Below are 23,474 nucleotides of genomic sequence, written 5' to 3' on the forward strand. Positions count from 1 at the left end.
CTGTTAAAGAACTGATCAGAGGAAATGGGGTTTGAGGTTTGTATGTGATTTAATGCAGTCGGCCTCAGTCTAATGCATTGATTTTGCAGGTAGATTTTAAATCTAGATGCAGTGTGTGGGGACCTTTAAACTTTTCTCTTTTGTTTCTCAGTCCTAAACTTTCCCTACACTGGGGCAACCTCAGTTCCTTTTGCTGGTCGTGAAGTCATTCTGCCCTGGTGGATTTTATGGTTGGGGTTGCTGCTTTTGTGTTGCTATGAGTGATTAAACCCAGGGCCTCACCCATGCATGCTAGGCCAGCCTTTTCCCAGCCCACAGGGTTGGGGAGCTGAATGAATAATGAGATTAGTTCATGAATGAGAAAGGATGCTAGACACTAAATATCTCTCTAGATGCTTTTCTGTGGGCTGGGACTCAGGTGGTTAGAACTTTTCATCTGTATCTTAGGTTCAGGGATTGAGAAGGACAAAGCTATGAGTTCAACATTTTTCCTAAATATTCATCTTTCCATACACAGATATTGGATTTTTCTTTTAAAAATTACGTAAAAGCAGTGCTTACCATTTTAATTGTTCAAATGTTAGATATTAATTAAACAATCCTAACATGTGTTCTGGCATATGAATGTGTTAATATGCTAGGGAAATCTTGATTTATCTCATCGGTTACTGTTCCCCACTAGTAGCTATTAATTAAATTAATCTAAGTATGGTGCTAGCCCATAGTAGGTGTTTAGAACAGTGATAGTGTAACTGTACCAAACATTGTGATCATGGCCTTAGATCAGAGCTAAGGGGCCTAGCAGAAAGCTCAACATTTGGGAAAGAAGCCTTTTGCTACTGTGAGAGGAGTTTGTGTAGGAGGGAGCTGTTGTGCAGCTCCTACAAACAGAGCCATAGCACCTGGCTGTTGTTAACCAGGTGGTAACTCTTGTGGTGATTTTGTTTGTTTTCTAAGAGAAGGAGCACCTCCGTCAAACTAAGATGTCTTCCAATCTGGGCAAAACGTCTCAGACTGGTATTAGATGTAAATGGCTGAGTCCCTCAGTAATCTTTGTAAATATTCAGACTCTCCTTGTAACCATTGATGGCTCTGATTTTGTATAGACTGAGCAAAGCAGGTGCCTTAGTGTTTATAGCACATGCAATCATTCCGTTCTTTGAGATGTAAAAACAACTAGTGAGAGACTTTTCCTCTCACAGGTGAGAGCACCAAGCTCTAGCATGCATTCATACCCAACACAGCTCCCATTGTCTAGCCCACAGCCTGGGGAAAGTTACTGAATGGAGGGTTGGAATTAGAAAACTGCAAGCGTCTGCTTAACACTGTCCACACTTTCAGCGTATGCTTGCTGTGTAACAGTCCTGTGAACCATGTCTCCTTCCTTGGTGCTTTACGTTATAAACTATTTACTTGATGTCATTCTGGTTGTCTGTGTACAGGAGTCATGAAGAAAACCCCACTTTGGCACTATGCTCCCTTGTCTTGTTCTTGTAACTGAAATGGTTTAGCGCCCTCTCAGAGACCTTGCTCAGTAGAGAGGCCGACAGCTGCTGCATCAGACAAAGCCTGAAGGTGTTCATTGAAGGGCTACCATATTCTTCCTCTCTTCTTCTCGTGGGCAGAAATAGCTGCACTGGGATGTGCTTTGGACTAGCATGGCCTGCAGTGGAGAGGCCAGGCCTTGCTCTTGAAGCTAGTTGCCTGGCCAGAGACTCACAAATGCACATGCTCTGTCTGTCCACTGCTGGAGCTCTTGCTAGAAGGGGAGAGCCCCTCAATATGCTCTAGGTCCACAGTTATCCCACCTTGCTAGGTCATCTCAGCCAAATTTAGTATGTTTCTTTTAAAACAAATATAAGTAGCACCTTCAAGAAAAAGTAGATTCAATTAAGATTGGCATCAAAAACTCCAATATGTGTTGTTTTTGATCATCTGTGCCTCAGCCACATTTAATAACCCCCAGATGCCTAACTGGGATGAGGGAGAGTGTACGGAGGACACTGGCTCCTCACCAGTGTCTTGGTGGAGTTCTGTTCTCTTTTGGAACTGGTTTTCTCACAGCTAATCTGAGCACGGAGTCCTTTTTCTCTGCCTTTGCCTGGTCATCTTGTCTTGTGATGGTTGCCACTTGGTTTCTTTGGAGGTCAGTCCAGTCTTCCAGATGTTCACTTGCCAGCCTCTCTCACCTACGTGTCAAGTTCAGGAGAACTGGCTTGTTTCAAGGTTGAGGAAAAATTCTTGAAGGAAGAAAGGCCTTTCCAGTATCATTAGCCATTCTCTACTTGAGAAAATGTTTTTTCTGGGGATGGTACACAGTAGAAGATCCTAACTACGAGGTTTCTTCTCAGAGTTGACCCTCAGGAGAGCACACCCAGCCACTGGCTTTGCGTTGCTTTTGTAGGAGCTCACGTGCGCTCCAGGGCTGTGGTAAAGCAATGGTTTGCGCTATTCAGGACTTGGCACCTTTCTTCTGTTTTTATATTCACCTTTTATGTGCAAAACTTCTCCCATCTTGTTGGCTGCTTTGTTTCAAAGCTTTGGCTTACCTTGTAAATGTTCTGAGAGCAACACGGAGACCATGAAGCCTATAGTGGATTCCTCCTGCCATCTCTGGCCCCATACTGGTCACTGGCTAGGCCCTTGCTCTCTAGAAATTGACAAACCTGTGCCTTGTTTTCAGCCTCCATACCTGTGTCACCTCTCAGCCCAGGTCCTCCTGGAGAGCCTGGATTCTGTCATTGTTGGTACAAAGTCTGAGAGGAGACTTTTACCCAGGGTTCTTGTTTTGGATTTTTGCTTGCCTCTGTAGCTCTCTCAACACTCCATTGGCAGTGTGTAGGTTTTATTCTCCTGTCTCACTTAGTGATTGCTCTGCTGTTCTCCAAGTTTCCGAGGTGAAAATAGGCAGGAACATCCACTGTTTTGCACTTCAGGATAACAGCCTGGAACACACTGAGCCTGTGTAGCTGCTCTCTTCCTTCTCCTAGGAAGCCTGCAGGCTGACCACTGTCCTAACCACACTCTCCGTCTGTGGGGTTGCACACTTGGTCAGTTCTGTAGACCCAGATTGACCAGATCCTTCCTATCCACATCCTTGGACTAAGCACCGTGTCTGTGATGGAGTGGAGTACTAGGAATAGCAGGAGTCAGTCAGACGTGGATGCAGCACCTCAGCTCTCAAGCCTTAAAGATGGGAAAGAGATTTCATGTGCCCAGACCCAGGCCCAGTTAGTAAGAGGAAGAAGAGTTACGATTGCCCGGCCACAATCTGTTCACACCAGATTTCCTACCTTGTATGTTACCGTACACTCTTGACTGCTCGTCATCAGCTTCTGTAGCCCACATGCTCCACTAACAAACTTTTACCCAAAAGAAGGTTCTTTCATTATTTTAAACATTCTTTTTCTTTCTTTTTTCTTTTTTTTTTTTTTTGTGGAGGTTATAAATGCATAATTTCCCCCCTTCTGTCTCATCCCTAGAAACTCTCCAGCATACCTGTCCTCCTTGTTCACTCTTAAAGTCATGGCACATTTTGTCATTTGTTCTTGTTTTACACACGTGTGTAACATGCACGCGCACAAACACACACACACACATACACACACACACATATACACACAGTACATGAATACAGCCTGTTTAGTGTATAATGCTACTTGTACGTATATATTTGGCAGGCTGATGACTTAATTGGACCACAAACAAGGAGAGTATTGGTGGGTATAGAAGTCATATGTACCGTATCAGTGAGCTGAAGTGTACAGAGAGGGCGCTGCATTTTACTCCCATTAAGTTTATAGGTTCTCGTGTGGCCTTTCCTGTGTCCTTTACCTGTGGCCTTTCCTGTGTCCTTTCCTGTGTCTTTACCTGTGGCCTTTACCTGTGTCTTCTCCTGTGTCCTTACCTTTAGCTTTGTGTTTCAAACTTTAGCTGAGACTACCATGTGATGTAGCACATATTATCAGACCCTTTGTTTATAGATAGTAGATGATAAATACATCGATCGGGGTTGGGGATTTAGCTCAGTGGTAGAGCGCTTGCCTAGGAAGCTCAAGGCCCTGGGTTCGGTCCCCAGCTCCGAAAAAAAAAAGAACCAAAAGATAAATACATCGATCTGCATGAACTAAAGAATAAAATTTCCTCTGTTTGTATGTGTCAATCATTGCCAATTGTCAGCACTTCTAAAGTTGAAAAACTATGTCAGCTGAACTTTGTTTCTCCATGTACACCAAGTTGCAGAAACTTGCTTTAAAAAAGAAAAAAGGAGAAATGTTCTTTCCTAAAAATGAAGGTCTTTTTGTAATCACTTTGCTTTGAGAGACTCTACTTGTCAGACCCCTAGTGACTCACAAGACTGTACTTCTTAAATGCTCTGACAGGACATCTGCACACACTAAATCTGCAACTGCAGGGGGAGAAACCTCCCAAACATTGCTGATTTGTCTTAGTGAGAACAGAGCTCTGAACTCATGGACATTTGAATAGAGCATTTGCTTAGAGCATTGTCTTCCGAGGAAGGACCTTAATAGAAAACCACAGGCTAGTGAGAACTAAATCCGATACTGACTGGCACACACAGCTTCCGTCCAGTTGGAAGGGTGTCACTGCTGACATCCGAAGGACGGACACTGGGAGCTCTCAAGCACAGATACACTTGTTTTCTCTCTCAGCTGAATCACAGTCATTCTTCATGGAGGCCTTACTATTGCAGCCAGGAACATGGGTAGACTTGGAGTTTCTCTGAAGAGGTTATGAAAGCCACACATGTGATGTGACACTTTGAAGATTTAGAGTTTCTCTGAAGCGGTTATGAAAGCCACACATATGATGTGACACTTTGAAGATTTAAATTCCCTTTTCCTTCAGCTATACCATCCTAGGAAAAGTGTTCTTCAACTCTGTAGATACCCAGTTCTTACCTTATGGAAATTTCTAGAATACCAATTTTAATCAAAGATATACCTTGAATGGTGAACTACTTTCTCACACAGTCTATCCCAGAATGGTTTGCTCTTACACGTGGAGCAGAGTCAGAGTGGATCTTGCTAGAAGCAGGTTGTTTTGTGGACCCTGTATGCTTTGTGTAGTGAACTCAACAACAGTCCTCACGTCCGGTGTTGCTAAAAGCAGATGCTTTGAGACATTCTTGAAAGGGCGGGAGGGAGGAAGCAAGGAGGCGAAGGAGAGACCACTCTTACCCCACTCAGTGTGACACCCTTCAGCAGTGCTCTGGTGCTGATGCTGGTGCCCTGCTGCCCCCAGCTTGATGGCACCCAGCAGCCACTGTGCCTGCCACTACCACTTCCTGTTCTCCGCTTCCCTCCCTCCTTCCCTCCTTTTCTGAGAGTTCAGTGGAGGGCATTGTAGGTTGTGTGACTCAGTCGGAAGCTTCCTTCCTCTGCTGTAAGGTTCTTCAGGACAGGCATTTCATCCTAAAGTCGCTTACACTCCCGACTTTAATGTAAAAACACCAAGAAAAACAAGCTCTGAAAACACTAATTCTGATGGAGATTTTGAAATATCTTTGGTTAAAACTGATATGCTAATTTTATTTTCAGCAATTTTTACCCAACATATATGGTCCAAACCAAATGATTGTACTACAAATACTGAGTGGTTCAAAGAAACAGTAGGCAGATATGTATATTCATTAAGCTTTCTAGAAATACGTATATAAATAAATTGTAAAGCAATCATGAGATCAAGCCTTTGGGCTTTATCTACTGCCATTGTTCCCCAGGCCTTGAAGCCCTCACCATGGCGGCACCAATAAAGTGCTCCCTAAGTACATAAAGGCTCTGATCGTTAAGATTTTTATTGCCAACCACACATACAGAGCTGCAAATTGCCTTGTTTCAGATTTATTATGTATTACTCCAGAAATTCTATAAAGATCAAAAGAACTGATTACAATGTTGACCTTTGCATTAACTCATCTGAATTTAAATTCTAGTGTTTGATTTGGGAAAATAAGTCCATTTATCATAGGTCTGCCGCTGAGGGGCTTGGGCCGCGCTGATTGGGAGTGCCGAGACCAAATTTATTTATCGAGCGTGGGCTCGAAAATTGTTTGTAGGACAAGAGGAACAAAAGTTTGACCTGCTGTTGTGTAGTACCAGGGGAACACTGTGAACATTGCCCTTTTCAAACGCAAAATACTTGCTCCATTTCAGCCTTGTTGATGGACTCTGCAGATATTCAATTGAGCAGATATATACTGTCCTAATCAGAAAAGCATCCCGAGGTGTAACGTTAACAGTCCTTCTCTTACCAAGAAAGCAACCACTTCTTCCAGGAAACCCTGTTCTTCGCTCCCCATCCTGAAGTTAACTTAATATGTTAACCCGAACCAACACTTTTCCATGTTTTTGCTTTTTGATTTACTAAGAAACTACTAGTAGGCAGTGCCTTCCTGTGCAGAATTATGAATTCAATTAACTTTAATCTCTTGAACTGTCTAGTTATGGACAAAAGTTTGAAATTTAATCCCCGCAGTACCCCCACCCATGGCAAATCCTGTCCATATTAATATGGCTTTCCACTCTCCTCAGTACTCATGGAGTGCTAGAGAGTAGACTGGTAAAGGAGTAGCGATGGCAGTCAGCTCCACCATGCACAGATCCGATCCAGATCGTGCTCTCTGATCACGTAAAGCATCCATAGCCAATCAGTTAGGACTCAGCCCTGCTGACGTAATAGTGATGGATATAGTTGGCCCAGAGCAGCCTCAAGGACCCATAGTAGGGGTGGAGGGAAAGCACATTCTCCATTAAGATTTATATCCATCCAGATACTAGGGTTCAGCTCTCGCTTCCCTTGGGGTTAAGGAGTATTTCCTGTTTGCTAAGATTCAGTGAGCAGAAGGAACAATTGCCATCTACCATTAACACTTATGGATATCTGTCCCGCATCTTAAAGTGGGGTACAGCAGAGCATGTTAGTTTGCTCCCTCAGAGCCTGTTCAGTATGACTGACAATGTTTGTCCCTGTGGACTCCGTGTGGTGAGTCCACATATGTGGTGCATGTGCATGTGCTTGTGTGCCTGCATGCATAGGTCAGAGTCATGTGCATGTGTGTGTGCTTGTGTGCCTGCATGCATAGGTCAGAGTCATGTGCATGTGTGTGTGCTTGTGTGCCTGCATGCATAGGTCAGTGTCATGTGCATGTGTGTGTGCTTGTGTGCCTGCATGCATAGGTCAGAGTCATGTTATGTACTTGTGTGCCTGCATGCATAGGTCAGTGTCATGTGCATGTGTGTGTGCTTGTGTGCCTGCATGCGTAGGTCAGAGTCATGTGTGTGTGCTTGTGTGCCTGCATGAATAGGTCAGTGTCATGTGCCTGTGTATGTGCTTGTGTACCTGCATGCATAGGTCAGTGTCATGTGCCTGTGTATGTGCTTGTGTGCCTGCATGCATAGATCAGTGTCATGTGCCTGTGCCTGTGCCTGTGCCTGTGCCTGTGCCTGTGCCTGTGCCTGTGTGCCTGCATGCATAGATCAGTGTCATGTGCATGTGCCTGTGTGCCTGCATGCATAGGTCAGTGTCATGTGCCTGGGTATATGCCTGTGTGCCTGCATGCATAGGTCAGTGTCATGTGCCTGTGTATGTGCCTGTGTGCCTGCATGCATAGATGAGTGTCAGGTGTCTCTCTTGTCTGCACCTGCTTTTTGTTTCTTTCTTTGTTGTTGTTGTTTGGGGTTTTGGGGGGGTTTTTTGGTTTAGTTTTGTTTTGTTTTTTTTTTTTGTTTTTTTTTGTTTTTTTTTTGAGAACTTGCTTCTCACTGTAGCTGGAGCTCACTCTTTGACTGCGGCTGCTCAGTGAGTTCCAGATCCTCCTGTTTCTAACTCCCAGCACTGCATTACAGGCGTGCATCTCTATGCACTGCATTACAGGCGTGCATATCTATGCCTGGCTTTTTATGTGTGAATGTTGGAGATCTATGATCAGATTTGATGACCACACATCAAGCCATGTGTCAGTTGGGTCTTTTCCCCATCCCCTTTTCAGACTATTAATGATTCTACAACATAGGACAGTTTTATAGAGCTGATAAAATTAAATCCTTCCACTAAAATAAGCTCCATACCACATGGTATCACTTTAGTAACAGCTATCATAGTGTGAGAATTTGCAAATCCTACAGGACACTGATGGAGCTGCAGGTGGGTGCCACCATGGGTGGGGACAACATCTTCAGCTTGCTTGTCATGAGCTCACACACTTAGTTCCAGTCTGGTTTTAGAACCACTACAGAGCAGGGGTGAGTTTAGCCTCTGCCTTCCAGGCAGCTTAAATAAATGTTCTTGTAGGACATGTGAATTTCAAAGAAAAAATTTAAACAAAAGAAAGAGAAGCAAAAAGTGCAGACTTTTCCGATTTTGAGATCTACATGAACTCATCTGAGATAAAACCCATTTGTTTTGAGACAATGATACTGGTAAGACAGAATGATACAGGTAAGACAGGATGATACAGGTAAGACAGGATGATACAGGTAAGACAGGATGATACAGGTAAGACAGGATGATACAGGTAAGACAGGATGATACAGGTAAGACAGGATGATACAGGTCTTGTACTGCGTCATTGCCGTGCAGTCTGGAAAGACTGATCGTGGTCAAAGTCTGTAAAGATCCATGTTCACAGTTGAAAAGTAAAAGTCTGTGAGCCCGAGTAGTGCAGCCTACATGTCAGTAACATCTACTTAGAAATCTGTAAAAGAAGCTGCTTAATATCTTTGAAATTGACAAAAGCTGATGAACTCTCGGAAGGAGGGACTCCGCAGCATTGTCAATAGGAATTTCCCGGCACTGTCTGACTTACTGGATTACTGGAGGACTTAGGTCAGAGCTGGAGCGCTTCGCCGGTTCCTGGTTAGCTTAACTAGCCATTGCTGTGCTCCGCTGAACTAGATTCTTTCGTTCCACTATTCTTGTCATAAAAGCTCGATGCTTTTTACTGCAGAGGTGACTTTTTTCACTTGCTTTGGAGGAGCAGGGTTTACAAAGAGAATGGCAATCAGTGTGAGGAGGTAGCCTTGTGTGTGCTTTGTCTCTCTCAACTGCCTCGAGCTGACTGACTGCAGCTCAGCAGATAGTTTGAATGCCCCCTTGTCCAGACACTGTGTGAAACAAGGCAGGTAGAAGGATTAATTGAAGCGGGCCCCACGGCAGAGTAAGGTAGGCATGGCCACAACCTGGTATGGTGGAGCACTGGCATGATGGAGGGTTGAGGAGAGTGAGGGCAAAGGAAGAAGAAAATGGAACCTTCTCATTTCTAGTCTGTATGAAAATAATTTTCAAACCCCAACACACAATGTGGTGGTTTGGTAACATATTTTAGAGAAAATCCTGGGTTCTTTATTTTTTTAATTTACATTTAAAACTTGAGGTCTGATGATTTGAAGTGGCATGTAGTTTTTACCCTGGATTTTTATGAACCATAGTTATTGATTACGGATTTAGTGTACTCATAGTGGTTATCACCTGGGCAAACCTTCCTAATGAGTAGAAAGTCAGCAGTTAATGTCAAAGTCATACAGCGTTTACCCTAATCACAACCAGGCTCCCAACAGGTCAGAGCAAAGAGTGGGATGATGCAAATGGAGACTTCCCCAGGAAAGACAGCAGAAATTCACCTTGTTTAGAGAGATGGAAAGCCCGTCCGTAGCGGCTGTGAGCCCAGGAGGAAGCGAGAGAGGGCAGTGAGTGTGGAGGAAGCCCTGACAGCTCCAGCGCAGACGCTTGCATCTTGGCTCTCCTCTGCCTCTTTAAGCCTCACAGAAAAGCTGTGTGGCTAGCATTAGGCAGTGTTTGAGGGTGACTCTCACAGTGGGCTGCACGTCATCCTGGGAAGGTCACAGTGGTACCACCCCAGGCTGTGTCAGGTGCCTACCTTTAGCCCCAGCTGCTTGGGAGTCTGAAGCTGGAAAAGTACTTGAACTCAGGAGTCAGGGCCAACCAGAGAAGCACAGCAAGGCTCCCCTCACAGCACAAAGAACAGACTCAAGCATAAAAAAGAGACCGCTCCATCCCCTGTGGCATCTAGTGTACTAAGTCTGTGCGGTCACTTAGGGCAGTGACTTAGCACAGTGACTTAGATGATTCACAGATTTTCTTCTGTGTGAGAATAGAAAAAAAGCTAAGACTGACCAAAACTGAAAACTAAGTAAATAAGTAAAAATAATGTTTTAAATGAAATTAAAACTTAGACTTAAAGCAAAGAAGCTGACTTGAGACAGATTGTACTAAGCCTGTCTGGGTGGAAGAAGAGGAAGGTTGACAGGAGTGTGTAGGAGAAGGAAGCACGCTCACCCTGTGAGTGGGCAGTAGAGGTTGACTGCGCTCTCCCTGTGAGTGGGCAGTAGAGGTTGACTGCGCTCTCCCTGTGAGTGGGCAGTAGAGGTTGACTGTGCTCCCTCTGTGAGTGGGCAGTAGAGGTTGACTGTGCTCTCCCTGTGAGTGGGCAGTAGAGGTTGACTGTGCTCTCCCTGTGAGTGGGCAGTAGAGAGGTTGACTGCGCTCCCTCTGTGAGTGGGCAGTAGAGAGGTTGACTGCGCTCTCCCTGTGAGTGGGCAGTAGACAGGTTGACTGCGCTCTCCCTGTGAGTGGGCAGTAGACAGGTTGACTGCGCTCTCCCTGTGAGTGGGCAGTAGAGAGGTTGACTGTGCTCTCCCTGTGAGTGGGCAGTAGAGAGGTTGACTGCGCTCTCCCTGTGAGTGGGCAGTAGAGAGGTTGACTGCGCTCTCCCTGTGAGTGGGCAGTAGAGAGGTTGACTGTGCTCTCCCTGTGAGTGGGCAGTAGAGAGGTTGACTGTGCTCCCTCTGTGAGTGGGCAGTAGAGAGGTTGACTGCTCTCCCTGTGAGTGGGCAGTAGAGGTTGACTGTGCTCTCCCTGTGAGTGGGCAGTAGAGAGGTTGACTGCGCTCTCCCTGTGAGTGGGCAGTAGAGAGGTTGACTGTGCTCCCTCTGTGAGTGGGCAGTAGAGAGGTTGACTGTGCTCTCCCTGTGAGTGGGCAGTAGAGAGGTTGACTGTGCTCTCCCTGTGAGTGGGCAGTAGAGGTTGACTGTGCTCTCCCTGTGAGTGGGCAGTAGAGAGGTTGACTGTGCTCCCTCTGTGAGTGGGCAGTAGAGAGGTTGACTGTGCTCTCCCTGTGAGTGGGCAGTAGAGGTTGACTGCGCTCTCCCTGTGAGTGGGCAGTAGAGGTTGACTGCGCTCTCCCTGTGAGTGGGCAGTAGAGGTTGACTGTGCTCCCTCTGTGAGTGGGCAGTAGAGGTTGACTGTGCTCTCCCTGTGAGTGGGCAGTAGAGAGGTTGACTGCGCTCTCCCTGTGAGTGGGCAGTAGAGGTTGACTGTGCTCTCCCTGTGAGTGGGCAGTAGAGGTTGACTGCACTCTCCCTGTGAGTGGGCAGTAGAGGTTGACTGTGCTCTCCCTGTGAGTGGGCAGTAGAGGTTGACTGTGCTCTCCCTGTGAGTGGGCAGTAGAGAGGTTGACTGAAGCGCAGGCATTTGTGCACTCTCCAGTGGTTTGTAGAGCAAAGGAGAGAAGGCGAAGTTCCCAATGGAAGAATAACATAAGTTTGTAGGCATCATGTGTCTTACTGCCTGATAGATTGCTTCATTTTGTTTTTAATCCATGTTCTTGGGGACATTGCTCAGTCAATAAAGTGCTAGCGATGTGAGAATGAAGTCCCAGACTCAATCCAGCTCCCGTGTGAAAGCAGACGTGTGATCCTAACACTGGGACAGCCCTGGAAGGCTGCTGACTCGCTAAATAGGGAAATCACAGACAGATCCCAGTGAGAGAGACTGCCTCAAAACCTAGACGACTCCGGGGCTCCACAGGCACACTGGTGTCTATCCATACACATGAGCAGACACGCACTGATACACGACATGCTCGGTAAACACACATTATGAGAATTTAATTTTCACTATAGTCGAGAGCTTTCTCTACTCACAGTGATAAGCATATAGATTTGAAGTTTTGCTGATATTTTAAGGAATCAAATTATTGACTGAACAGAGTTCTTTATTTATTGCATTAAAACACTGAAGTCCCACAGGGGAAAGAAGTGACGGAGAGACAGGTGGGTAGAGTGAAGACCAATCAAACTCCACTAGAAGTGGTGCAAGTTGGAATCTAGTAGGCCATGGGCAATGCCGCTGGGGGGTTTGTGGTCCACTGGTTACTACTGGCTCATTGGCATTTGGTTCCAGTTCTGACCAATTCTGCTGAGTTCCTGCCCACAGAGTCAGTCTGTTGGCCCATTCAACAAATACAGTCGGTTTGATTTTTGCATGTGGTAGCCTTTTCAACAGTTTTGACTTTGACTTAACTTAAACTCTTTACAAAAGCTGAGGAGGTCATAACTCACTCCTTGATAGACTTACTTCCAGTCAGCTCACTGGCCTCACTAGAGCTGAGCAAGTCGTACTTGACATTGAGATAACATCTGGTGTAACAGTTTTAAATCAAGCGATTGGAACTAAAACGTAGCAAGGAGTCACCCTAGCAATTAGGTGGGAAGTAAAATGCCAAGCCGGTTGATAAAGCAGATTGGAGCCATAAAAGCTACGAATGCTACTTCCGATACTAGATACTAGCCATGTGTGGCAGCCAAACGGGTGTGGCTTTGTTCTGTGTGCTCTAAGAATTTAAGACTTTGCAATTCCAGTTGCTCTTTCTGCTTTGTGCTTGTGGTTCAGGAAGTGAGCTCTCGGCTGTTGTTCCTGCTGCCATGCCTGCCACTTGCTGCCACCATGTCATGCACATTAACCCTCTGGAGCTGTTAGCGCAAGTGCACTGGTCTATACGTTGCCTGTGTCACGGTCTTTTATCACAGCAACAGATGAGAGTAACAGTACACCAGTGTCTGCTGAGAGCATATTATTTGTTGGCATTTTCCTAAGAACTTTGTTATAACATGTGAGTACATGACCCCCCCTTCAGCACTAGGAGACAGTCTTTGCTGCTGGTTACCTTTCTGTGCAGCTGCAGGAGTAGAGTAATGAGAGCTAAAGGGTAGCAAATCACAAACCAGGACAGCTTGGCTTTAAAGCCACATCAACTCCAGTCACTTTGTCAGGACTATCCATGGAGTCATAGATCACGGGGGTTTAAAATAGATTTCAGCCCTTGCAGAGTCAGGCAATCCTAGCACTTGAGAAGTTCAAGGCCAGCCTAGAGAAGGTAACATCAAGCTCTGCCTCAGTGAATGCATGCATGCATGCATGCATGAATGAATGAATGAATGAAAACACATCAGGAAACAAGCATGTTGGCACATGTATGTACTTCAAGCACTCAAGAAGCAAGAAGATCACCATGAACTGAAGGCCACTTTGAGCCTCATAACAGAAGACTTCATCTCAAAAAAAAAAACAAAAAACAAAAAAAAAAAAACAAAAAAAAAAAAACCTCAAATACCATAGAGAATTTCATTTTGAATGTGGTTTTGTTTCAAACTTAAAGTAAACTGGGCAGTCAAAGCCCTGGTCAGCAATAAGATGGGCAGTTTTTAGTTATGAATTTAGTACTTGATAATATCTTCAAATTGTGGCCTTGGATTGTGAGTTGGGAATTGAATACTGCTTGCTAGAATGTCACCAGAGCTCTAGGGAACCTTCTGTCCCCACCTTGTTGGTACAGATGTTCACAACACTTCACCCAGGCTTACACAGATGCTGAGGATCCAAATTCAGGGTGAACCCTAGCCTGCCAACACATCTCCCCGTCTGCCATTTCTAATGCATTTCCAAAGCCTTCCAACCTGTGTCCCTCACCCACACCACAGTGCTTTCATGGCTTACAAAAAACTCTGTATGGCCACCATACTCTTGGTGCCAACCTCCTTAGGAGGTGTCCTAAAGACATCTGGACATGAGGATTCTCTTGCTACCTAGGTCTCCTCCAGTCTGTTCCATCCACAGTCATCTATCACAGTGAGCCCCACATTTCTACAGTAAAATACAGGCTCTTCTACATGCTGGGCAGGAGAGACTTAGGGCAAGTTGTTGTAACCTGTCTAGGCTTCGTTGATGAAAAATATGTGTCCATTTCTGGAATCTCACAGAGCAGGGAGAATAGATATTTTATGAAAGTAATCGGCCATCTAGAGAGTATGCAGTCTGAGTTGTACAGATCAGTAATAGTGGCTTTGTTACTGAGGGCACGTCAGATCAGTCACAGGAGTGTCCAACAGTTGAACTTGGAGTTGCCCACAGCTTACTGGAGGAGAAGGCCTGCTCCTTCCGCTACTCCAGCTGATGCCCAGCTGATCTGGGGGCTTCTTTGAGGCCCTAGTTATTGCCAGACAAGCAAGTCAGTTGTAACACATGCAATTCAGAGCCCTGAGCTAGGTTCAGTACTCCGTTTTGTTTAAGCTGGTGACCTCCGCTAATTGGAAAGCATCTGAGTCCTCACCCAGTGTTGTCAAAGTGTGCGCATGGAAATTGGTGTAAGATGTTAAATTATGAAGTAGCTGTTCTTTAAAATTAGTATGTTCATCTCCATTTCTGCTTCCAAGATGGCTCATCTCCAGCACTTGTAGGAGTGGAGATTCCTGGATCACATGCCCAACACTATTGGCCTTCAGGAGCCATCTTGATTGTCCCAGTATCTGTCCTGGCTTCCACAAATATGCTGGTTTTCATTTGGTTTCACAACAGGCAAGGGGATATCTCAGTGTAGCCTCTCCTCGAGCCACCGTACTGCCATTGAGCCTTCATAAGGATTTATCCATTCCCTCAATTACACCTTGAAGAGCACGCTGTATGTGCTTGGCTTGTGACCTTTCCCCTCTCCTCTCAGATCAAACTTGTATGTTTTCCATTAACTTATTTATTCACTTTACATCCCAATTGCTTCCCCTGTGCCCCCTTCACTCAGTTCCTCCTCTGATTCTCCTCTCCTGTTCCCTCCCAAGTGCCCCACCACCCTGGCACATCAAGTCTCTATAGGGCATCCTCCCCACTGTGGCCAGACAAGACTGCCCAGTTAGGGGAAGGAATTCCACAGACAGGCAGCAGCTTTGGGCATAGCCCCTGCTCCAGTTATTGGGGGACCCACATGAAAATCAAGCTGCATGCATGTTACATATGTGCTAGGGACTTAGGTCCAGCCTGTGCGTGTTCTTTTGGGGAATCTCAGAACAGTCTCTGAGAGCCCCCAAGAGTCTAGGTTAGTTGGCACTGGTGGTCTTTCTGTGGAGTTCCTGTCCCCTTTGGGGCCCTCATTCCTTTCTCCAACTCTTCATAAGAGTCTGGAGCTCAGTCCAAGGTTTGGCTAGGGCTCTCTGCCTCTGTTTCAGCCATCTGCTGGGTGGATCTCTCAGAGGACAATTATGCTAGGCTCCTGTCTCTAAGCATAACAGAGTCATTAACCATGTCCTGATTGGTGCTTGCCCACGGGATGGGTCTCAAGTTGGCCAGTTGGTTGTCCTTTCCCTCCGTCTCTGCTCCCTCCCCTGTGCCTGTATTACTTGTAGACAGGATACATTTTGGGTGTAGAATTTTGTGGATGGGTGGGGGTCCTACCTGGCTACAGGAGGTGGCCTCTTCAGGCTCCAACATTACTGCTGTGAGTCTCAGCTAAGATCACCCCCATAGACCCCTGGGAGCCTCACCATCCCAGGTCTCTGGCACATCTTAGAAAGCCCCCCCACCCTCCCCACTCCTGCCAGCTGCATATTTCAATTCATTCTCCTGGCCCTCTCTCCTGTCTTTTCCCACACCTGACCCTGACACCCCACTGCACCCCATTTCCCTCTCGCATCCTGTTCCCTCCCTCCATTCGCCTCCTAGGACTATTCGCCCTTCTAACTTGTATACTTTAGTTATGGTCCCTGACAAGTACAGGTTATCCAGATGGGCCTGCATCACAGGACTGAGTAGCTGCCCGATGTTTGCTTCAGTAGAGTAGCCTGAGGAGTGTGCTACTGTTTTTCCCGCCCCTCCCCAGGGTGTGCTATTTTTAATTTCTTGCTTTGCTAAATGTATATTGGCTTAAAAATGTGCAACCGTCTATATTTTCCTTATGAATTACAATGAAAGTATCCTTGAGATTCTTAGAAACCATATTTTAAGTATCGAGACCAGCTGTAAACTTTACCCTTTGATGTAATTCAAGAGTCCACAGACCACCATTGGCCTTGTTGGGAAGTAACAAGTTGGCTCCTTTACTAGAACAGTTTGTAAAACACAGTGGGAGCCATGCATGCATCTAGGCAGGTGACTGAGCAGCATGTGACAATGCCATGTACGACCTGATGTGCATAGAAAAAATGGTGACCACTGAAGTATTATTCGTCATGTGATTCTTGAATATAAAAATGTTTTTACCTAAGAACATAAAAATCTTCCTAGTTGCCTCAGATCCTTGGATAAAAGAGTATTAATGGACACCTAGAATTTTGGTCCAAAAAGCTATCTTAATAATTTGCTGTGTGCTAAATCAAATGTAGCCCTCTGACCTCTTTTACAACCAAATATATATACATATATGAAAGAAAAGTTTCACATGTACCAAGCTCGGCAGCATAATTCTCCCTAGAAAGGAAAGCCATGAGTATGTCTTTTGTTTTCTAAGTCCTACTCTTTATATAACTTGTATAATAGACTGAACAAATGAATGCATAAGGCCAAGATACATTGCAGTGTGTGTTAAATGTGTATATGTGCACACACACACACACACACACATACACACACACGCACACACACTCACATACATGGCTTTCAGTACATTTGTGGCAGAAAGAAAATGAATCATTTTAACTTTTATTATTTAAATGTTTTGTGGCACTTGAATATTATTTTAAGGAAATAATATTGTGAGTATCCAGAAAGATAATAGAGTTTCAATATACAAATACTGTGAGCTACAGCATGTGGTGTGTGTTTCAAGCTAATAACTAGGGCTTACAGTGGGTCAGTGGGTCATATCCCAGTGGTGTCTGGTGAGATGGAAGGCTGTCTTATGTGTCAGCCAGATAACCCTGTGAAGGCTTTTCAGCAGGTAAGATATGGGACTGAATCTGAAGTGAGGGTTGAAATACATGGGAATGTTATGACATATGAGAACCATAACTTTAAAAATGAATGTAGCTATTCTTTGACATTATTATGCATATTTGACAGTGTATACATTTGAACAAAGATGAAGGAAATAAGTCAAACATCGTTTATGTTTCTATGTTATGTATGGGAGGCTTATAGGGAATGGTTGAGCTCTGTTAAAACTTGGCCATATATGTGTGTTGGGGCCGGGGGTGGGGGGTATGGTGGCAGTAGGTAGACAGACATATAAAAGCTGTCAAACAAAACCTATAGCATGCTTTCTTTTCCATCTAAGATTCTGAAGTGACATTTCCTGCTCCCAGTAGTGGTGGTGGTGGTGGTGGTGGTGGTGGTGGTGGTGGTGGTCGTGGTCGTGGTCGTGGTCGTGGTCGTGGTCGTGGTGGTGATTTAACCCTTTCAAGACTGGAAAGATGACTCAGCCGTTAAGAGCACTGCTCTTCCAGACAACCTGGGTTCAACTCTCAGCAACCACATAGCAGCTCACAGCTGTCTGTAACTCCAGTGCTGACACCCTCTTCTGGCTTCCTGGCATTAGGCACACATGCATGCAGGTAAAACACCTATACACATAAAAATAATTAAAAAGTAATTTAGCCCTTCGTTAATTGCTATTAAATGTCTTAAATATACTTCACCCCAAACGTAAGCATTCTAATACTGTTTTTACATTCTCGTTTGTATTACCGTGTTTCTAGCACTCTGTCTTTAAAGATTTGTTTTTATTTTTATTTTCTATATTTATGTGTATGGGTATCTGCCCACATGATTGTATGTATCTCAGAGGCCAGAAGAGATTATCAGGTTGCCTGGGACTGGTGTTACAGGCAGTGACCTGTCTGAATGGTAGAATTGAACCCAGGTCCTCCTGCAAGAGCAACAGACGTCCTCAGCTGCTGTGCCGTCACCTCTCCAGCCCTCTCATGGGGTTTCTCAAAGCCATTACACATAACGTCAAGCCATTTTTTAGATTGAGAATGGCGTTAAGGAATTTTAGTTCATTTGAGTGTGTGTGTGTGTGTGTGTGTGTGTGTGTGTGTGTGTGCGCGCGTGCGTGTGTGCCTTCAAGATAATTTTGTCAGTCTTCACTGTGCACAGTATTTTGAGCAGAGCTTTGCTTCTTCTGTATGTATGTGTTTTAAAAATGAGTCGTGGAAAGCATTCATTTTTAAAGTGCATGTGAGTTGCTTTGGTTTGGGTTGAATGAGAGTGCATATTTATGGCATATTAAGTTGCAGTTTGGGAAGAATGTGTAAATTCTCAGTATAATTTAGGCACACAGATTTTAGGAAATCTTCAAGTGCGTGCCGTCCTGTGGACGTAGCTCAGACCCATCTGCATCCGCTCTTGAGCACGGCCTCATTACATCAACGTGTGTTGTCTCCTTGAAAACCAGAATGTGGCAGGATATACATGAGGGATTTTGGAAGGCCCTGGTCAGCCAGTAGAGGCCACTCCTAGCTTGCTGAAACTAGATGGAAAGTGAGCCTCCGTCATAGCCATGTTGAGCATCATTAGAGCTGTGGAAAACCTCAGAAAGAGATAACTGAACACTGGTATGAATGCAGGTGCCACTGTGCCTCTCCGTTACGCACGGACGCTACCTTTGTGTGGAAACAGAGAGAGTACTCAGAGGTGCATAATTACTGTTACAGTCTAGAAATAGAGACATGATCAGTAACCACACCAAAAGCATGACTCAACACATTCATTAGTTATGATGATTAATGTTCTAACGGGCTGGTAATTTTAAATTCCCATTTCATACAGACTTTTAGCAGGAAGAAACTGTTCAATGGGGGTTTGAAATCATTACATCATATCTCTAGTCATATGTTGGTGTATTTATATGTATGTATATATATAGTGTGTGTATATATATAGTGTGTGTGTGTATATATATAGTGTGTGTATATATGTGCATATGCATTATCACATATGTGTATGTATTAGGATGATGTTTTTGTCTTGACAACTGAGAAAAATGTGTGTGTGTTTCTTGAGATGGTGCTCACATGGCGTCATTTCAGAGGGCTCGCATTGCGTCCAGCTTTCCTGGAGGCTCTGTCCCCTCTGTGCTCTCCTCAGCCAGGTGCCCCTCACTCTGCCTCAGTAGTCCGAGGCACACTCTTGTGGTTTTGGCAAATTGTTCCACAGAAACTTTTACTTTTTCATATGTTGTTTTAAAAGTAAGTGTACCTGTGTTCTGTACCATTTGTAATTGTGACCAGTCTGTATGATTGTGAGTGTGGGTGGCACAGTGAAGTATTTTACTCACCCCGTCTGTCTTGGGGCACAGCTTTAAGAACAGCAGTGTTGGCATGAATGTCTTGACTCAAGTGCTCATGGAGAGTGTCTGAAGGTGTAAACGTAATAATTACCATTTGCCAGACTGCTTTATAGAATGTTAGTTCCTTGACCTCTTTTAAAGGATAGTTTCCTTGTCCTTTTGCCCCATCCCCAGCACCCAGCTCTTGCTTCCCAAGCCCAGAATTTAAAGCACATTTTGAAACTTGCCTTTTTGGGGTTATTTTCCTGAGTATCTGTCACATGGATGTGAGTAACACATTGGTTCAGGGCCGCTTGACTGTAAAGGCTTGCTTCTCTCCTCCGTATTGTCAAATTAATCATTATCCTGAAAACAGAGCTAATTTTTATATCTGGACAAACTGGCAGGCAGTTCAGGCCTTGGCTTCCTCCAGCCTGGAGGCTACAGGGCTTTGATGAGCCAGGCCTCGCCAAGCTGAAAAGCTTTCTTTTGAATGGCAGCCTGCCGTGGTCAGTGCTTGCCAGTGCGGGCACTGAGGCAGAATAGTGCACAGGAGGCACTCGGCTGTGGTTGGAAATGAGCACAAGGCTGGTAGGCAGGGCTGCTGGAGGGCACAGTGAAGCTGCTGCTTTCTCACACCACTGTTCGGGTGCATCTGCCTCTACCTGCAGACTGAGCGCGCCGTCCCCTCCACACTGGGCAGCCTCACAAGTAGGTCTCAGTTCAGTTTCTGGTTCAGGGATGGATATGTCAACTGAAACCTGCAGGAGGTTTTGCACTGGGAAAATGAAAAACAGGTGCCGTTAAGTCTTTGAAAATCACCGTCATCATATTAAACACTGATGGAGAACAAGAACTGAGGGGCTAGGCGTTCCTGGCTCCACACGTCAAAGTGAGGGCTAGTGCTGCCCACAGGGCTACTTGCTTGCACTTCCATTCTGTCAGCAGTTGTTCTTAAGCTACATGGTCAGGTGTTCATCTCTCACTACCTCGGAGTTTGCTGAGGTCAACTATTTGGCTGGAAACACCAGCAGCAAAAACTGAAATCACAACAGAAAGTCTGTATCACATAGAAACCCTCTGTCTGGCTGTGCAGTCTTGTTTTGATTGGTAGAAGCTCAAATAATGGAAGTAAGCGTTCTTACGTAACCTCCCTCAGTGCCATATGCTAATTAGCAGCTGGACCCTAAAGACTTAGGTCATGCCATGGGACGGCTGAGATCACCATTATTAAAACTTTCTAATTACATAAATGTTCATCTCTGAGCTGTATACCCCAAGAGCTCTGTTTCTATGTGAAATTCAAAGTTCCTCTTCTACTAATTGTATGAGTTTAAGTTTTTGGTTCTGATAAACTTGACTGTCTTGCTAGACATGATGGTGCATACCACTAATCCTAACACTGGGGAAGCAGAAGCAGGAGGAGCTCAGAGTTCAAAGCCAACCTGGTCTACAGAGACGACTTTCACTCTAGCCAGGGCTGCAAAGTGAGACCCTGCCTCAAATGAAACCTCCCCAACTATCTGAATATTTGATCTGCCTATTTAAAGAGATGCGACTTACAATAGTTTGTGATTTCTTTCTAAAACTTCTCTGGAATTAATCACTTTATAATCTGATATTGAAAAGTTTTAGTTCTATGGTCTTTTGTTGTTTCATGGAGGGCTGCACCACTGACCGATGCCTCTGGCTTTTTATTGTTTTCTTTGAGGTTAATTGTTTTATTGTATGTATGTATGTATGTATGTATGTATGTATGTATGTATGTATGTATGTATGTACCTAAGTATCATGTATGTGTGTATAACAGATATGTGCAGAGGCCACAAGAGGGCATCAGATCTTTGGAACTAGAGATGGTTGTGAGCCACCATGCAGTTACTGGGAAACCAAGCCCAGGTCCCCCACAAGAACAATAAGTGCTTTTAACCACTCTGTCACCTCTCTAGCCTGTTTTTATTTTAATAAATACTATAAACACTGATTTAATCATAGACCTGCTATCAATTTTTACAATTCTTTGACTATGTTTCTGAAAAGTTAATAATAATCAGGTATATTAAATATCTGAAAAGTTAATAATAATCAGGCATATTAAATATCTTGAAAGTTGAAAATGCTGTGACTGCATTGTAGATGCCGTACTTGGATTTTGGGTCAGGCTTCTCCTTGTAGTGACATTGGACTCTGAGACGTGATCTTACAGACCACAGCAGTGGTACTTTGGCGCATTTTGAAGTGCCAGAAAGTGTCCACTTTATCTGTCTTTAAAAGCAAAATATAAGTAACTTATAGGAACTGAAGGACAGTCGCTAGTGTTTCTCTAAGGCCATGACCAGATAAATACACATATAACATCATTTAAATGTCTACATTTGAGTCTTTAAATCTGTGAGTTATGTGCTGCAATCGAAGGGAGGGTGTAGTTTTTTAGACATGTGTCCAATTCCTGAGAAATACCCAGTAATATTATTTTTGACTGGATTGAAAGCTTACATTTATATTGTGGTATAAACTTGTTAAAAGTTCTGTTTTATTATATTTCCCTGTGTTGTTTTCATCAGGCAATTTATCACATGGGTATATGTGAAATTTCTTCATCTATTAAATTTCAGATTATGTATTTCAATCCAGAGCAAGACTTAAACATTTTCCCATAAGAGTAGCTTCAGGTAAACAAGCAATTTTAGCCTGGAAAATAGCTCCTGCTTCTGTCAACATGCTGTTTATTCTTTCTCTGAGATAAAAAGTTCAGTTTTCTGATATTTGTACCAAGATAAAGTCAGTAAACAAGATTAATATAGTGTGGAAAAGGTTGTCAGCAGCCCTGGCAAAAGAAATAAGTTGCTGTACATAGACCATCCTGTAAACTGAATAAAAGTGTCAGGTCCGCCATGAGATAATATGATCACGGACGTCTAACAAACCATGACACAGGCCCAGGCTGCTTCCCACAGCCCCAGTGTAGAAAATGGATGACTGTGTTCCGGGGATACCTGCTGGAATCGCATGAGACTGTACTCCAAGACGGGTGCAGGATGTGGCCCTGGAGCCAAGCCAAGTGTTCCCGTGTGTGCTCCTGCCCTGCACAGACCACTGTCAGCTCCTGCACACTGGCTTGTACAGAAATGCCGAGTGGATGCCTGTTCCCTAAGGGATAGAAGAAGAAAGTTCCCCCAAATGTTCCTTTGTTGGGCCATGCTGACTTTACTCTGTAATTAAACAGGAGTAACTTTTGTTAGGAGGGAGCATGACTCAGAGCCCTTGTCATTAGTCATGGCAGATTCATCCATTCCTGGCTGCCTTTTGCTCCGTTGGAGAACCTGGAATACAGCAGGCATACAGCAGGCGCTCATAACAAACATTTATATAGACATTGAGGAACAAATATTATTCTTTTTGCTAAAATTATATTTCACTCAATGTAAATACCAAGATAATTCCTTCCTTTGTGGAAAATATATAAAAAGAGCCCTTGACTGTTCTTTTGACAGAAGTTCGTGTATACACTTGCATTTGCACATTTTAATGCAAGCATCATATTTAGGAACTTAACAACAGAGCTGGTTTCCCAGAAGTTCAGGAGGGAGTGGTCTGGCTGACCTCTCAGGTTAGTTTGACAGTGTCTGGATGGTGAAGTCACTGCTCTGTTCTTAAGCACAACGTGTACACTTGTCAAGGAGCTGACAGCACCTTGAAAACCTAGTGTGGTATCTATTAGACCCAAGGATCTAACCCTGGGACTCAGCATTTCAGTGGGTGCTGGGTGCCAGGCTGAGGTCTGCACTGTGCCCTCTGCAGCCCTCAGCGTGCCCTTCTCACTCGGCCTTCACTCCTTGCCATTTTGCCTTGGGTTGAAATTAACGTTCTTTCCTCCATTTAGAAAGACGTCTTCAAATGATGCAGCTTCAAACGATGCAATTTGGCATGGCCCTCAGTGAGCCATTGTGACTTGTTTTTGTCATTTGTTTTCAGATGTCTGCTCCTGGCCCTATCAGTAACAAGAGGATGGTTCACTTCTCCCCAGACGCCCATCACCACGAGTGAGTGCTCATGTTTCTGTCGCCTGCTTGGGTTATCCATCTGTTTCTCTAGGAAATTGATCACTATTTATAAGTTAGGACAC

The 23,474-nt window shown here is 44.5% G+C and overlaps 1 protein-coding gene across 15 annotated transcripts in view; it reads left to right on the plus strand.

The window, feature by feature from the left end:
• Gpatch2 (G patch domain containing 2) overlaps window positions 1-23,474 on the plus strand; it is a 140,715-nt gene that overhangs the window by 68,678 nt on the left and 48,563 nt on the right. For all 15 annotated transcript variants that reach the window (XR_015635152.1, XR_015635153.1, XR_015635150.1 and 12 more), the window contains one exon: window positions 23,324-23,391. Coding sequence is in view for 11 of the 15 variants with exons in the window: in NM_001401368.1 (NP_001388297.1) it covers window positions 23,324-23,391 (68 nt within the window). In the remaining 4 variants the exon portion in view is untranslated. The remainder of the gene's footprint in view (window positions 1-23,323; window positions 23,392-23,474) is intronic.

Source organism: Rattus norvegicus, chromosome 13, assembly GCF_021556685.1.
Source record: "Rattus norvegicus strain SHRSP/BbbUtx chromosome 13, alternate assembly SHRSP_T2T, whole genome shotgun sequence".
Taxonomy (NCBI): domain Eukaryota; kingdom Metazoa; phylum Chordata; class Mammalia; order Rodentia; family Muridae; genus Rattus; species Rattus norvegicus.